General features: G+C 45.2%; 1 protein-coding gene across 22 annotated transcripts in view; it reads right to left on the bottom strand.

The window, feature by feature from the left end:
• The window catches only part of ARHGEF11 (Rho guanine nucleotide exchange factor 11), a 121,432-nt gene that overhangs the window by 55,405 nt on the left and 49,222 nt on the right, over nucleotides 1-16,805 (bottom strand). For 18 of the 22 annotated variants that reach the window (XM_017345774.3, XM_070077506.1, XM_070077507.1 and 15 more), the window contains one exon: nucleotides 1,665-1,697. The exons of the other annotated variants lie outside the window; for them this stretch is intronic. In XM_017345774.3, the coding sequence (XP_017201263.2) occupies nucleotides 1,665-1,697 (33 nt within the window). Of the gene's footprint in view, nucleotides 1-1,664; nucleotides 1,698-16,805 lie in introns of those variants that run through there. 22 annotated transcript variants of the gene reach the window in all.

The raw sequence follows: 16,805 nt of genomic DNA, 5'->3' as shown, positions 1-16,805 counted from the left end.
CTCTCTCTGTAACTCTGCCTTTCAAATAAATAAATCTTAAAAAAAGAAAAAGAGGGCCAGTTTTGTGGCACAGTGGGTTAAAGTCATGGTTTGCAGCACCAGTATCCCATATGAGGGATGGTTTCAGTCCTGGCTGCTCCACTTCTGATCCAGCTCCCTGCTAATGTGCCAGGAAGAGCAGCAGATTATGGCCCAGGTCCCTGGATCCCTGCACCTATGTGGGAGACTCGGAAGAAGCTCTGGCTCCTGGCTTCAGTCTGGCCCAGCCCTGGTCATTGTAGCCATTTCAAGAGTGAACCAGTAGGGGTTGGCACTGTGGCACAGCAGATAAAGCCGCTGTCGGCTATGCCAGCATCCCACATGCGCTCTGGTTTGAGTCCCGGCTGTTCTACTTTCCATCCAGCTCCCTGCTAATGGCCTGGGGAAGCAGCAGAGGATGGCCTAAGTGCTTGCGCCCCTGCACCCACGTGGGAGACCAGGATCTTGGCTTTAGACTGGCCTAGCTCCGGCCATTGCAGCCATTTGGGGAGTGAACAGCTGGTAGAAGATCTTTCTTTCTCTCTCTCTGCCTCTCTGTAACTCTGCCTTTCAAATAAATAAATAAATAAATCGTAAAACAAAAATAGAAAGAGGGGCTGGTGCTGTGTGCAGCGGGTTAAAGCCATGGCCTGCAACATCGGCATCTAATGAGTTCTGGTTCGAGTCCTGGCTGTTCCACTTCTGATTCAGCTCCCTGCTAATGTGCCTTGGAAAGCAGCAGAGGATGGCCCAGGTCTTTGGGTCCCTGCCTTTGGCCTGATCCAGCCTAGGTGGCTGTGGCCATTTAGAGAGTGAACCAGAGGATGAAAGATCTTTCTCTGTCTCTCCTTCTCTCTCTGCCACTCTTTCAAATAAATAAATCAATCTTACAAAAAAAATTAAAAAAAAAAAAGCAACTAGAGATCCTAAAACCTCAAAGTACCATTGATTACCCATCCCAAGATTCATTGCTTGCCCCATCTTTAACTGAGATCTGCATGAGAACAGAAGAAATACAAATTACTGCTATGGCCCTCCTTTTTAGAAAATCATACAAGATGCCAGTTCCCCAATCAACAGCTGCTGCCCCTCAGAAAGGGACAATTCCTCTCCTGTCTCCTGCAAATGACTAAGCAGTAGTCATGGAAGCACTGTGCATAATGGCAAAATATTAGAAAAAATGCAAGTGTTCCCAGTGGGAGATTGGCTAAATCAATTACTGTCTATCAATATAATGACACAGAACATGGTGCTATAAAAGAACGAGGAGGCTTTTTATATACAATAAGGAATAAAGTCCAAATGTTATTAATTAAAAGAAGCAAGACACAGAATTACGTGGGCAAGTAAAGGGGAAATAAAGGTAAAAGACAGAAGGAATTATTTATGATATACATGCTATATATTTGTTTATGCATGAAAAACACCTACAGTATCTCTGGAAGGGCATAAAATAAACACCTAATGTTGGTATCTCTGAGGAGGGTGACAGAGTGGCTGAGACATGGAGACTTTCGCTACATTCTCTTTTGCACTCCTTAAATTCTGAGACACATATAGGTACCATCAACTCAAAGAACAGAGAAATAACTTTGAAATGTAAAGAAAGGGGTCATCTTCCCCCTTCACTGTGGCACTCCTCTTACCTGGACAGGTGAGTCTGCTTTTTACTGGCTGATCTTTGGGTCAGACAGAGAAGGACATCAAGGAAGAAGAGAACGTAGGGCCCAGGAGAAAGCGGTGCAGGGAAGGAGGAAGAAAAGGAAAGAAAAACAAAACACGACATAAACCAGACAAGACACTGGAGATGGTTGGTTCAAAAGAAAAACCACAGCAGAGCTATGAAGGACCCAGAGGTGGAAACTGGCCACAGCACTGCAGGCAGCTTACCAAAGTGCAAACATACCCAGGTCACTTCACTGCTTACAACCTTTTAGGTGCCCTGTCTTCAAGCTCAGCCTTTAACTAAGTGCCCCTCTGAGGTCCTCCACAGCTCCCAGGACTTAGCTTTCCTGCAGCACGAATACTCAGTGGCACTCTTTGTTCACATATCTGTAAAGCTGCCAGGAAGGCAGGGATGGGCTTTCTGGTCCTTGTTCCCAGAGTCCCAAATAGCAGGTACTCAGTGCTGTTATTGGTCTTTGCTTTCTACTGCTCTCCTTTCACTTGCTACAGTTTCTGGCTGTGCCTTTGCCTACACTACTTTACTGTAGATGTTCTTCCCATTCTATTGCCTATTACTGCACCTATAAGCCAGAGGAGAAAGTAAACTTCCAGAAGTGACAACTTCTGGCTTTCTTCAAATTGTCCTATTGAGAAATCACCTGTTTACTTCCCTCTTCCCCACTCAGGGTAAAGATTCTGCTTAATTCACCTTTTAATAACTTACATTCTAGAATCTAGACCTGTGCTCATACATACATTAAAAAACTTCTGCACAATTTAAACTTCAGTTTCTTAGTCATACCAGTCATATCTCAAGTGCTTAGCAGGTGCCTATGGCTAGTGCCTAGTGCCAAACAGGGCACTTCCATCACTGCAGAAAGTCCTACAGGGCAGTGCTACTTTGGCCACTGTCAGGCATAAGGGAGATAGAAATGCACTATACACTGTGCAGCTGATGAATGAGGGAAACACAGATGTTTGCATAAACACTTAGTGGCAACAACCCTCCAGGTCAGGGAGGGATTCACAGCAGGGGCCCTCACAGGCCTTTTGTTCCAACTCTCAAGTGCTGTCTTTGGTCGTATCTACAACACCCTGTCACCGGGGAAACCCACGTTCATACTGAACTCTCCCTCTATACTACCTCAAGAGAAAGCCCACTGTAACTGGGGGTACCTCGGGCTTCTGTCGCCTTCTTCTTGACCCTGGCAGGAAGCTGACCCCATATTAAAGCCTAGAAGGTGCATTCTTAACCAGGTTAACTCTTAACCAGGTTGGGTTTGCATCTGAGCTGGGATGTAGGCAGTTCCACACAACCAATGGCAAATGAAGCAAAGGTCCTGTACCTAAGTGAGAGGACTGTTAGGATCATGGACAAACATCATTTCATTGGCTGCTGAAAATTCCTCTTAAAAAAAAATACAGGACTAGGCAGGGATGACGGGGAACAAACAAACTGAAACAGAATTAACTGAAACAGATTCAAAAATTTTTCTCTCTGAGCACTTAAAGGAAAAAATTTTTCTGAGAGCTTAAAGAAAAAAAAAAAAAAAACTCATAGAACCAGAGGAAGAAGAAATACCTACAAGAAGGCATGGGAGGCCGGCGCCGTGGCTCAATAGGCTAATCCTCCACCTTGCGGCGCCAGCACACCGGGTTCTAGTCCTGGTCGGAGCGCCGGATTCTGTCCCAGTTGCCCCTCTTCCAGGCCAGCTCTCTGCTGTGGCCAGGGAGTGCAGTGGAGGATGGCCCAAGTACTTGGGCCCTGTACCCCATGGGAGACCAGGAGAAGCACCTGGCTCCTGCCATTGGATCAGCACAATGCGCCGGCTGCAGGCAGCCATTGGAGGGTGAACCGATGGCAAAGGAAGACCTTTTTCTCTGTCTCTCTCACTGTCCACTCTGCCTGTCACAAAAAAAAAAAAAAAAAAAAAAAAAAGGCATGGGAAAAATGGACAGAGTACTGAGTCACTGGATTTTTGAGCTTGGAGGAATACCTTGGAAGGTTAAAATCTGAGAGACAGGGAGGAGAAAGGAGAGAGGAAGGCAGTCTGGCAGGGAGTGGAGCAGGCAGTCAGGGAAAGACTTTAATGGTGGCCCCGCCTACTTTCCATCAAGATTTGTTAGCAGGGTTCAGATTCCACTCAGCCTAACCTGGGGGCTCGGCTCTGGAGAGTGGAGCACTTCCCTCCTGAATTTGTGCTTTCTAAATGACTCCACTGAGACAGACCTTCTGATTCAATCTCTTGGTTATCTCCCCTATCCACATAGTTAAAGAGACTGTTGGTCCCTGGTAATCTTTCCCAGGCTCCTCCTTTCCTTACGTTGACACCCATCACTTTTAGCTGGGGATCTCAAGGACCACTGAAAAATACAGTTCCATTCTCCAGTCTGTCCAGCATGCTACCCCACAGGATAATTTCTCTGAATATTACTCCCCATCACTTACCCTCTAAAAACTCCTATTTCTCTCCTTATTATCTATACAATCAGATGTGCAGGCAATAGCTCAATGTTAAAGACCTTTCACCATATGGATTCAAAGATACCGCTTAGACTGTATCTGCTTTTACCAACCTCTACTGGATCCTAAGAGATGCTTCGCTCATTCCTGCCTGACTTGTGCTGGCCTCCATCCCCTTTCCTCTCTATCCATCTCTTATTCCTTTTTCAAGGTCCTGGTCACATGACCTGGCACTGACTCCATGAAGCTACCCCTGGACACTGCAGCCTACATTTCACTTACCCCAGCATTTTATTTGGAAAAATTTCAAACCACCAAAGTTGAAGGAGCAGCATGAGAAGCATCCACACACCCTTGATCCAGACTCACCAATTAACACTGACAGCTTTGTTTCGTCTTTGTGTACACATTTTGTTCTCCTTTGAAAGTGACAAACATCATGACATTCTACCCCTAAACACTTTAGCATATATCACCTAAGGACCATGAAATTCTCTTAGATAACCATAAGGCCATTAACACGCCCAATGAGCTTAACTTTATTAGTTTTATTTTTGACACATAATTGTCTAAGCTTATGGGATACACAATGTGATTTTTTTTCACTCCCATGTATACATTGTGTAATGTTCAAATAAGGGTAATTAGCATATATTCCACATCATTTATCGTTATAGTCTGGTGAAACCTTCAAAATCTCTAGTGAGTTTCACCTTGAAAAAATATTATCTCATATGCAGCACATATTCAAATTTCCCCAGCTGTCTTCTTAATATTCTTTTTATCTGTTCCCCAAATGCCTCAACCCAGGTCCCAATCAAGGTCAAAGATCTCAAATTGTATTTCTGTCATGTCACTCTTTTTGGTCTCTCACAACACTGACATTCAACTGACAGTTGTCTTGTTCAATGGCCTATACTCTGAATCTGACGTTTCATCACAATGAGAGATTCAGGTGGAACATTTTAAATATTTTTTTTCTTTTTACTTATTTATTTGAAAGGTAGAGTTACAGAGAGAGGGAGAGACAGAAAGAACTCTTACATCCTCTGGTTCACTCCCCAGATGGCCGCAATGGCCGGAGTTGAGCTGATCCGAAGCTTGGAGTCAGGAGGTTTTTCCAGGTCTCCCACATGGGTTCAGGGGCCCAGGCACTTGGGCCATCTTCAAATGCTTTCCCAGGCCATAGCAGAAAGCTGGGTTGGAAGTGGAGCAGCCGGGACTTGAACTGGCACCCATATGGGATTCTGGTGCCACAGGCAGAAGCTTAGCTCACTATGCCACAGCACCAGCTACCAGGTGGAACATTTTAAAAGACTTATATAAGTGGTATGTCTAGCTGCCCTGTGATGATGATGCTAGGATTGATTACTTAGGTGGTGATCCTGAGAATTCTTCTTAATGCTATTTTCCCATTTGAATTAATGAAAATCTGTGGGGTGGTATTTTGAGACTGTATGAATATCCTCTTCTCCAACTCAGTAGTTTCAATATGCACTGCTGATCCTTGCCTGGACTACCCTCTGCACTGATGATTGCAAATGGAAATCTGCTAATTCCATCATTCCTTCTAAATCTATCTGCAGGTATTCTTTTGTAAAGAGAAGTCATCTCATCCCTTTTTTGAGTAGTGTTACGAACTCAGTCTCTTTTCCCATCAAAGTACTGTAGTATAGTTGATTATTTTTTTAAAAAAGTTAAGAGCAGGTGTTTGGCCTACCAGTTGAACCATGTTAGGATGTCTGCAACCCATATTAGAGAGACTGGTTTGAGGCCTGATTCCAGCTTCCTGCTAATGCAGACCTTCGGAGGCAGTGATGATGGCTGAAATGATTGGGTTCCTGCCACTCAAATGGGAGACCTGGATTGAGTTCCCAGGACCTGGCTTTGGCCCTCTCAGCTGTGGTAGGCATTTGGGAGAATGAACCAGCAGATGGTAGTTCTATCTGTCCTTCCCTGTGTTATCTCTCTCAAATCTTTTTTTTTTTTTTTTTTTTTTTTTTTAAAGGAAGAAGGTTCAAATGTCCCAATTTGGCCAGGGGATCTTCTGTAAGCCAGCATCTGTGTCCTTTTAATTTATTACCATCTGTCTTTGATCAAGTCCTTGCTTTCTGGCACAAAAAGATACCTCAGGCTCACCTTGTACTTTCCTTCTGCCAGACCTATCATCAAATACTTCTCTAAGGCATCCTGGTTCCTTTTAGAAAGAAATGTGTTTTGAAACAACTGGCTGCTAAGACTCAATGGACAGAGATAGAAAATACTTACTATGAATTCTGACTTCACACTTATCTCCAATTTGAACACAACAGATTTTCTCATCTTTCCCTTTCCATATTTTATGTTCTCTTTTCTCACAGTGAGAACCCTGCTTCCCAACAATTACAATATGTTTGCTCCTTTGCTCTACTGTGTAATACAGACAAGATAATTTCTGGAGTTGCTACACCAATATCACTAGCAACAACAAACTTACTAAGTTCAAGGTTTCCTTGCAACTCCTTTTGTCCTTAGACAAATCACAGGAACAAGTCAGTACTGTAAACGAAAGTTACTTTGGAATACTTATTTTTTAATGTTATCAATCTGAAATATATTTAGGCTTCTCTGTATAATTATAGGGTTTGCTTTTTTCAGGCTTATTTATTTTTTGAGTATGTCAGACACTTGCCTCACTGAAAATTCATAATGAAAATTTCAAAGTATATTCAGAAGTGTCCCTATCTCTTCACCCTATTCCTCCCCCAAATAACCATTTTCATTCCCTTTTGGTTTCCTTTTCCATATGTTCATTTTCCTTTCTTGCTTACATAACAGGTAGTTTTGCACTCCCTTTGTACTTTGCTTTTTACCACTTATAATGTCCATGAAGTAACTCACTGAAATCCTCCAGCTTCCTCCTCCTCTTCTTTGTGGTGCAGCCCACACTCTGACACGAGCTTGTCCCTCCTCCAGGGCCTCTAGTGTCCGGTGTGCTAGAGGGCAAAGTCACAGTGTGGACACAGCAGGTGCTAACGTGTGGTGAGAACACTCTCCTCCTCCCAGCCTACAGGGTAGGGGAATACATCAAGGAAATACTTGGAGACCCTGCAGAGAGTCCATCCTCTTTGTTGGCTTATGGTGTGTTTGTGTGTGTGTGTATGTATACACATAAAAAGATTTACTTATACATAAATTTGTTTTACTTATGTATTTGAAAGGCAGAGTTACAAAGAGATGGAGGGGATAGAGGAGATACACACACACATGCACACACACACACACAAACATCTTCCACCACTGGTTTACTCCCTAAACAGCCACAACAGCCAGGGTTGGGTCCAGCAGAAGCCAGAAGCCTGGAACTCCATCCAAATCTCCCACGTAGATAGCAAAGGCCTAACAACTCACGTCATCTTCTGCTGCTTTCCCAAGTGCATTAGCAGGGAGCTGGATAGAAGGGTGGAGCAGCCAGGACTCAAACTGGCACCCATAGGGATGCTAGCATCACAGGCAGCAACTCAACCTGCTATACCACAATGATGGCCCCTGATTATATGTGTCTGTATTAGGCATGTGTGTGTATTATTGTGTTGCTAGGAAATTTCACATTAAAAAACAGATTTCTGGTTCCTATTTAAAGGCAGAAGTTCTGGTACGGTTGGGTTTACGGCCTCACTCAGCAATGGTCAATCAGTGAGACCTGGCTAGGGTCAGCCCCCAGATGGGCACACCACTGCCCACACCTGACACTCCTTGTTGCTTCTCTCAGACCCCTAAAAGGTACAGGAGTTTGAAGTCAAGGTGGTCAAAGAGAACTGGCTTCTGGAGTTTATAGAAACAATGATAAGCAACATCACATCCTTTCCTCCTGTCCATGAGGGGTGCCCAGTCTCTTCACTCTTACCCACAGCCCAGCGCAAATGTGTTAATGAGGACAATACTTCAAGCCCGCGCCGCGGCTCACTAGGCTAATCCTCTGCTTGCAGTGCCGGCACCCCGGGTTCTAGTCCTGGTCGGGGCTCCGGATTCTGTCCCGGTTGCTCCTCTTCCAGTCCAGCTCTCTGCTGTGACCCGGGAAGGCAGTGGAGGATGGCCCAAGTCCTTGGGCCCTGTACCTGCATGGGAGACCAGGAGGAAACACCTGGCTCCTGGCTTCGGATTGGCACAGTGCACCGGCCGTAGCGGCCATTTGGGGCGTGAACCAATGGAAAAAGGAAGATTTTCTGTCTCTCTCTCACTGTCTAACTCTGCCTGTAAAAAAATAAAACAAAACAAAAAACAAAAAACACACCACTTCAAAGACTTATGCTATGTAATTATGATAAAGTTCTTCCTACCTACCAGGCACTGTGCTGGGAATCTCACATAATATTATCTCATTTTTGACCATTCAAATGCCTGCCGAGGTAGGTAGCACACTCCTATTTTCAGATGAGTGAACAGAAGTTAGATAAATGAAACTGAGACATCAAGCTGGGTCTGGCTTCAAGGTCTGTGCTCCTAAAACAGTTATATGATCTGTGGCCATATGTAGATCTACTGATCTTGTTTTCTCTTTTACATGCATGCATACGAATATATACACAAATATAATATAGATATCACATGTGTGCATATACATATATACATGCATGACATATTATGCAAAGATAATGTGTTTTTACTTTTTATACTGTATGTATACACATAAATACCATAAAGATAACAAAGCATATACTGTATATGGGTGTAAAGTATACAGCACACACATATATGACAGACACAGACAGGTAAAAAGGCACACTCTCACTACATGTAGGCTGAGCTAAACCTTCTTGAGTCTGGGGCAAAGTAATATTCGTGAGCCCTCCCCAAAGCCAGCAGTAAGCAAACCTGCAAAGAGTCACAGGTGCCAGGAACTTAGCTCCAGATAGAGTCCACGCCCTCTGAACCCTGACCTGGTCTACAGGTTAGCTTCTCTTATCTCTCGGGGTGGAGCTCTGAGCAGGTTCCCGCACCCTCACTTTCCAAGGATTCTGCCTTCGGGCAGAAATTTCCCCCTGGTCTGAGGCTGACAAACAAAGCCTCCTTGGCCTACACATCCTACAGTAAAGGTGTGGGGAGAGATGCTTGGTCATGAATGTCAGCTCTTTCATCTCTAAAACTAGGGGACAAATGGGGTAGAAAAGCCTTTGGCTGTAGACCAGAAAAGGTTCATTGAATTGGATCTCTGACTAGCACTGAGCAGCAGGTGAATCACCTGAGGTCCCATGTTCCAGGGATTCAGCAGGTCTACAGTGTAGAATTTATTTTTATTTTAATAAGGATTCCCCAACTGGTTCCTTATTCAGAGTTCCAGAACTTTGAGAAACTCTCAGAGTAAGTTCCTTAACTTCTGAGACTATTATCAGCTTTCTCACCTGTAAGATGAATGCATATTCTATCATCTGCTTTCTGTCTTCCCTTGTAGACTTCAAGCCCCTGATAATAAGGACTGTGTCTTTTATCCTCATAGCAGCAGCCAAGTTCCAGCACATTGCCTAAGTGCATAGTGGGTACTCACTCTAAAATCACTGGCCAAGGCAGTATCTGTGTTCTTTCTTCTCTTTAGAGCTGATGTGAGCACCAAGAGGTAATATTTGTTAAGTGCTTTGAAAGTGTAAAGTCCTATGCAAATGGCTTTACTGTGCTTTTTCTGCGTCATTTCCAGGTTCACAATGGGTGGCTTTTGTTTAACAAATGTCAGGGGTGAGAGGAACAGGACTAGAATGAGTGCTGCAGTGCCGGTGCAGTGGTGGCTAGCAGGTAAAGCCACCACCTGCAGTGCCAGCATCTCATATGGGCAAAGGTTCTGGTTCCGGTTGCTCCACTTCTGATCCAGCTCTCTGCTATGGCATGGGAAGGCAGTGGAAGATGCCCAAGTCCTTGCTCTCTGCACCCACATGGGAGACCTGGAAGAAGATCCTGGCTTCAGACTGGCCCAGCTTTGGCTGCTGCGACCATTTGGGGAGTGAACCAGTGGATGGAAGACCTTTCTCTCTCTCTCTCTCTCTCTCTCTCCCCCCCCCCCATTCTCTGTAACTCTGCCTTTCAAATAAATAAATAAATCCTTTAAAAAAAAATGAATGAGTGTGTGAAGAATGTGAAGAAAGGTGGGTAGACCCTTGAGTGCTTGAATCTTACATAGGGCAGGGCCAGGAAGGCTCTCCTTTCTCCTTGCACAAATGTCTTAGGGAACAGGGGGTTTCAAGACACTACAACTCTCAGGGCAGACGACTTGGCAGACAGATGTGTCGAAGAGGAGGAAGGCTGAGAGCTGCTTTGTTGATAGGACTGGTTATCATGGCCCAACACTGTATACTTAACACACAGGCTCCGAGGTACGATTTTAAAAAGCACAGCTTTGAGAGTCAAACTACTGGCCTCAAGCTCAGGTTTAGCCTTTTCCTGGTTATGTAGTCTTGGACAAATCACCTGACCTCTCCTAGCCTCAGTTTCCCAGTTAAAAAATGTGGATAATATCACCATTCTCAGATTAGGAAGGATGAAATTACCTTCACTCACAACTCAACACTAAAATATTCAGACTGAAACTCATCGCCCCAGCCCAAGCCCAGCCCTGCTTCTGGTCAGAAGCCTCCTCCTCAGCAAACAGTGCCATGCAGTGGCTCATGCCGGAAATCAGAACTCTCCTCGGTAGCTCCCACAAATCTAATCAACTCCTCAGCACACTGATATGATCTTTCGACATTTACAGATTGCCTACTTTTCCCTCTCTCCACCATCACATCTACTCCAGCCTCAACTCCTTCAGTCCCCATTCATTCTCTACCCCCAGAGCAATCATCATTAAAGAGATAAATCAGAAGATATAACACCCTTTAGTGGTTTCCTGCTGTCCTTGTCTGAGGTTCCAAATCCTGAACATGACTCACAAGTCCTTCTTCTTATTCTCAGACTTTTCCTCTTGTCCATCTCCCCGGCTCACTTCTTTAACCCCAAGGGCTTTCTCTCCTGCCTTAAGCCAAGTGAATCCATACCCACTCTTTGGGGTTCAGCTGAAGTGTCTCTTCTCTGACGTCTCACTATACTGGAGTTTCCCCTCATAGTGCCTCATTCAATATAAAAGATTATTGTTGAGTACATTCTTTAAAAAGATTTATTTAGGGGCCAGTGCTGTGGCATAGGCTAAGCCTCCACCTGTGGCACTTGGCATCCCAAATGGGCACCAGTTCCTGTTCCAGCTGTTCCTCTTCCAATCCAGCTCTCTGCTGATGGAAGATGGCCCAAGTGCTTGGGCCCCTGTACCCACGTGGGAGAGCCATTAGAAGCTCCTGGCTTTGGACTGGCCCAGCTCCAGCCGTAGCCATTTGGGGAGTGAGCCAGCAGATGGAAGATCTTTCTGTCTCTCGGTCTATAACTCCACCTTTCAAATAACTAAATAAATCTTTAAAAACAAGATTTATTTATTTAAAAGGCAAAGCTACAGAGAGAGAAGGAGAGAGAGAGACAGAGACAGAGATCTTCCATCCACTGGCTTACTCCTCAAATGGCCACAACAGCCAAGACTGGGCCAGGCCAAAGCCAGGAGCCAATAACTCCATCCTGGTCTCCCACATGGGTGGCTGAGACCCAAGCACTTGGGCCATCTTCCACTGCTTTCCTAGGCACATTAGCAGGAAGCTGGATCAGAAGACAAACAGCTGAGACTCCAGCAGCAGCTTAACCTGCTGTGTCACAACACCAGACCCAAGTGCTTTTTTTTGATAGCTTAACATCTGCTTCCCCTGTTTAAAGATAAACTTCATGTCTTTCATTGTCTAGAGCACAAAGCAGCTCCAGAACAGAGCATATAGTAGATATTTAAAGATGTGTGTTGGAAGATATAATCAGGTAACACATGACAGAAATTCAGACATCAAAGTATCATTAAGCATATATTCATCAAAGCAGTTAAAGTTTTGAGTGACTTCCATAATGAATATAAATCAGGATTAAACTCACAATTTCAGCTTTACAAAGACTAAAGAAAGCAGGAAGACGTTAGCCTCTCCATGAATTTATAGCAGAGAGTAACATCAGCCTTCTGTAAGAACTGTTAAGCTCCTAAATTCTTCACTCTCCCAGATTTGTAGAATTCAATTTTGTACATAAAACAGTGAAGCATTCACTAAGAAAATGCATGCATGTTGGTAGCTAAGTGGATTTGGAAAGAGAAAGCAGAAGGGTGGGCTGTGGATGGGTAGCTCTGCTGTGGCAGGACTTTCTAGGGGGAGGAAACAGTGGGAGGAGAGGCACACATGCAGGCCAGGGACACAGCAACTCGGGGAAGGCTGCCAGTGTAACACAATGGGGGAAAAGGGGATGGATTCAACAGCAGGAATGTAACAAGAGAGTAAATGGAAAAGATGCAGGTTCCATCCTGGTGCTGCCACTTATTAGCTGGTCGATCTTAGGCAACTCAAATTTTCCGAGTGTCTGTTTCTCTACCTGAAACATGTGGATAATTCACCTGCCCTGCTCTACCTGCCCCAGAGAGCAGCGGTGAGAATTAAGTGGCCTTTTAAAGACCTCTGCAAGACCTGAAGCAACGTATCAATGTCAGGAAGCATAATAACAGAAGGCTGGGGAAGGGCCTAAGCGTTGTCCAAGGATTATGAATGCCATTTCCTAAGTATGTGGAGCTGAAGGCGGCTTTGTAGTGTGAGAGGTTCAGATCTAACATTTAAACAGACAGGTCTGTCTACAGTGACGGGCAGGCTGGAAGAGCAAAGGATGGAGGCCCAGAGCCCAGGCAGGGCCAAGATGGCAATGCACCTGGAGAGTGCTGCCACTGGGAAACACCAGGAAGGGGGAGTGAGAGAGGAGCGCCTGCTGCTGAGTGGGGCAGCAGCCCAGCACTAACGGGGAGCTTCAAAGCCATGGAGCTAAGAGTACACAAACCATGGCTGGTTTGAACTTAAGTATAAAATTCACAGCAGATTTCAAAGGCTTAACAACCCCCCCCCTCCAAAAAAAGTAAAAAGTAAAACAACTTCTTATGTTGAAATAATATTTTAAATATCACCTGTTTTTTTTAAAATATTTTTAACATGGCTCCTAGAAAATTTTAAAGAACATACGTATACTGTCTCTATGGACAGCTCTGCTCTGGCATCCTCCAGCCACGGATGTATCGTGCTCTACCCTCTTCTCTGACAGTGGGGCCACTGGGGGAAACCAGAAGCTGCCCAGAGTCACCCAGCCCCTGACTCCCCACCTCCCTGGCAACCAGTGGTACATGGGAGCATTTCTGCCAAGCACCTCTCACATGGCGGTCGATTTTCTCCCTCGAGCTGCCGTGGAAGCCAACTCCATCTCTGCCTGAGGGCAAACTGTACCCCACAGGCTTTGTTGCTCTGGGCTGTGCACCTTGTCTTCACTCAGAACTCACACCCCACCGGTCTGCCAGGCTCTATCAGCGCAGGTGCAGCCCAGACACTCATCAGCTTTACTGTTTGCGGCAGACTCCTTAGGAAAAGCTCAATGCCTGGCTATGCCCAGGAATCCACTTTGGTATTGAAGAGCAGTGCAGTGGAGTCAGAATGGGTTTGCAACCTGGCTCTACCTCTTACCATCTCTTATGACCTAGGGAAAATTACTTGCTTTCTATGAATCTCAGTTTCCTCATCACAAACTTGGATACTGCTCCCTACCCTGCAGGGCTATTGTAAGAACTGCTGTAATGTAAGTAAAATATCCAGCACAATGCCTGGGAGACAGCAGTATATTAAAAATGATTGCTGTTCTTGTTCTAAGACCTGAAATGAGACACCCTCAAGTCCTGCCTTGCAACACAAAGTAAATGAATTTGGAGTTATTTACATAGATGCCAGCATGTTACAGATCTGCTCTGACGCAGACGGTCCACCACTCACTATCATGTGTAGTCCGTATTCATTTGCCTTTGGCAAAGTGTCTTCCACCAGACTGCTACCTTTGATAGGAAGCAAGAGGAAAACAGGAGACTGGAGAGTGGTGCTAGTTCTGCTGCTCACTAGCTGTCTAACTCCAGACAACATAATCAAAGCAAGTTTGAGGATGATCATTGATCCAGCTGGTGGTGGGGCAAAACCTACAGGAGGGGAAGTCACTGAGGCTACCACAGCAGGAGGGAGGGAGGGGCCAGGCCATGGTGGCACGAGGGCAGGGCTGACAGTTAAGACATCTGGGCTCTAGACCAGTCTGACCCTATCTTTCCGTACCAAAAAGACAGAAGAAAATTATACACAATAAGCGCCCAATACGGTGATGGTATTCATTTAATCCTTTCAACAACTTCTGGAGATAACACTGGTATTTTTCCTCAGCAGATAAGGAAAATGAGATTCAGCCATTGCTGAAGCAAGTTGCTCAGGGTAACACAGCTATTAGACGGCACAATCAAGACATGGACTCAGATGTGCCCCACAGCAAAGTGCTATCTTTCTCTGCGCCTTGGCTTCATCATTCCTTCAATGAGGCAGCTGAGGCAAACTGTCTCACGTCGTTTGTTCTAATAGTGCATAATTCTTTGTCCCTCACAACTTTCCTTAAGTGTATCAGGTCTTTGCACTCAGAGAGGGCTCAGGAGGAACCAAATTCACAATCAGGAATAGAAAGATTTCCCCTACAGAAAAAGGGAAGGGCAGGCCATGGCCAAATTCACGTCTACTGGAAAACTGTCACAGATGCCATCACCAACAATGATCCAGAAGCAATTCAGTGTCTGCACGGGTGATGTCCACAAGATGGAGAGTTTCCGGTTTCATGTGAATTTCCGGTTTTAACAAAGGGCAAAGCAGATTAAGAGGAGCAGAGACTAGAATTCACAAGATAAAGAATGAACATCTGTCACAGGGCCAAAGACTTGGGCGGGCCGGATGGAGAGAGCCTCAGTCTGTGGAATGAGCCATCTTCCTTTGCACATCAAGCCCTGTGTGACTAGACAAGGCATTCAAGGCTGCTAAGTCTCAGTTTTCATGATGATTAAAGGAGAAGACAAAGCTTTGTGCTTTTTACAATAACTAAGTAGTTAGCTTAAAATTACTCTATAGGTGTACCTTGTTTTACCTAATTTTTCCTGAAAACATAAGTAAATGTGTTCTGAAGGAAATCCTCACGAAGGTGATGATAATTCCTTAATTGCAAACTTCCAAAAGACTAGGTTTCCTTTGGGGCCGGTGCCTTGGCGCAGCAGGTTAATCCTCCGCCTGTATTGCTGGCATCCCATATGGGTGCCAGTTCTAGTCCTGGCTGCTCCTCTTCCAATCAAGCTCTCTTGCTATGGCCTGGGAAAGCAGTAGAAGATAGCCCAAATGCTTGGGCCCCTGCACCCACATGGGAGACTGGGAAGAAGCTCCTGGCTTCGGATTGGCACAGCTCCGGCCATCATGGCCATTTGGGAAGTGAACCAACAGAAGGAAGACCTTTCTCTCTGTCTCTCCCTCTCACTGTCTATAACTCTACCTCTCAAATAAATAAAATCTTAAAAAAAAAAAAAAAAAAAAACCACTGGGCTTCCTTAGAGCAAGGCTTTATAAGTACCCTGCTTTAGGGCCGGCACCGTGGCTCACTTGGTTAATCCTCCGCCTGCAGGTGCTGGCATTCCATATGGGCTCCGGGTTCTAGTCCCGGTTGCTCCTCTTCCAGTCCAGCTCTCTGCTGTGGCCTGGGAAGGCAGTGGAGGATGGCCCAAGTGCTTGGGCCGTGCACCTGCATGGGAGACCAGGAGGAAGGACCTGGCTCCTGGCTTTAGATCGGCGCAGTGCCGGCCCTGGCGGCTATTTGGGGGGTGAACCAACGGAGGGAAGACCTTTCTCTCTGTCTCTCTCTCACTGTCTATAACTCTACCTGTCAAATAAATATAAGCACCCTGCTTTAAACTGGTCTAAACAGAATTGCTATTTAATTTTTTATTATTGGCACAAATAAAGGATAAACCATAAGACACTGAACCATAAGACACTGAACTTATGTAATGGCTGAGCCAAAAAGTCTTCACTTTGCTTTTAAAATGTGTGTTGTTTGGTACAAATGATTCATCTAATTTACTTCATTATGGTGGATTTTTAATCAGTTCCCTTGGGGCTGGCATTGTGGTGTAGCAGGTTAAGCTGCTGCCTGAAGTGCTGGCATCCCATATGGGCACCGGTTTGAGTCCTGCCTGCTCTAATTCTGCTCCAGCTCTCTGCTAATGCACGTGGGAAAGCAGCAGAAGATGGCCCAAGTGCTTGGGGCCCTGCAACCATGTGGGAGACCCGGATGAAGCTCCTGGCTTCCATCTGGCCCAGCCCCGGTTGCTGTGGCTACTTGTAGAGTGAATCAGCAGATGGAAGACTTTTCTCTGTCTCTCTTTCTCGGTAACTCCACCTTTCAAATAAATAAATGAATCTATAAAAAAAAAATCAGTTCCCTTTCCTGGGGTTCACAGCAAAATTGTTAGGAAAGTTCTGGGAGGCAGGGAAAAATTAATGTTTGATTTTAAAGCCACTGAGGTTAAACCATAAAAATGAGCAGCTGGTGGAGGTAATGTGAGTTGCTCTTCTTTGCAATTCCTTTTCTGCCCCTCGGAGGCTGCAGACTTTTCTTCAGCTGAAACAGCTGCAGGTAGATGCAAATCAAGTTACAGGAGCCTAAGTCACCAACTGTAAAGGGGGAGGGGACCCAGGGTGTCCCA

This window comes from Oryctolagus cuniculus, chromosome 7 (genome assembly GCF_964237555.1).
Source record: "Oryctolagus cuniculus chromosome 7, mOryCun1.1, whole genome shotgun sequence".
In the NCBI taxonomy this organism is placed as follows: Eukaryota; Metazoa; Chordata; class Mammalia; order Lagomorpha; family Leporidae; genus Oryctolagus; species Oryctolagus cuniculus.
Note: the sequence above shows the minus strand (reverse complement) of the source record. Positions and strands in the feature narration are given on the sequence as shown.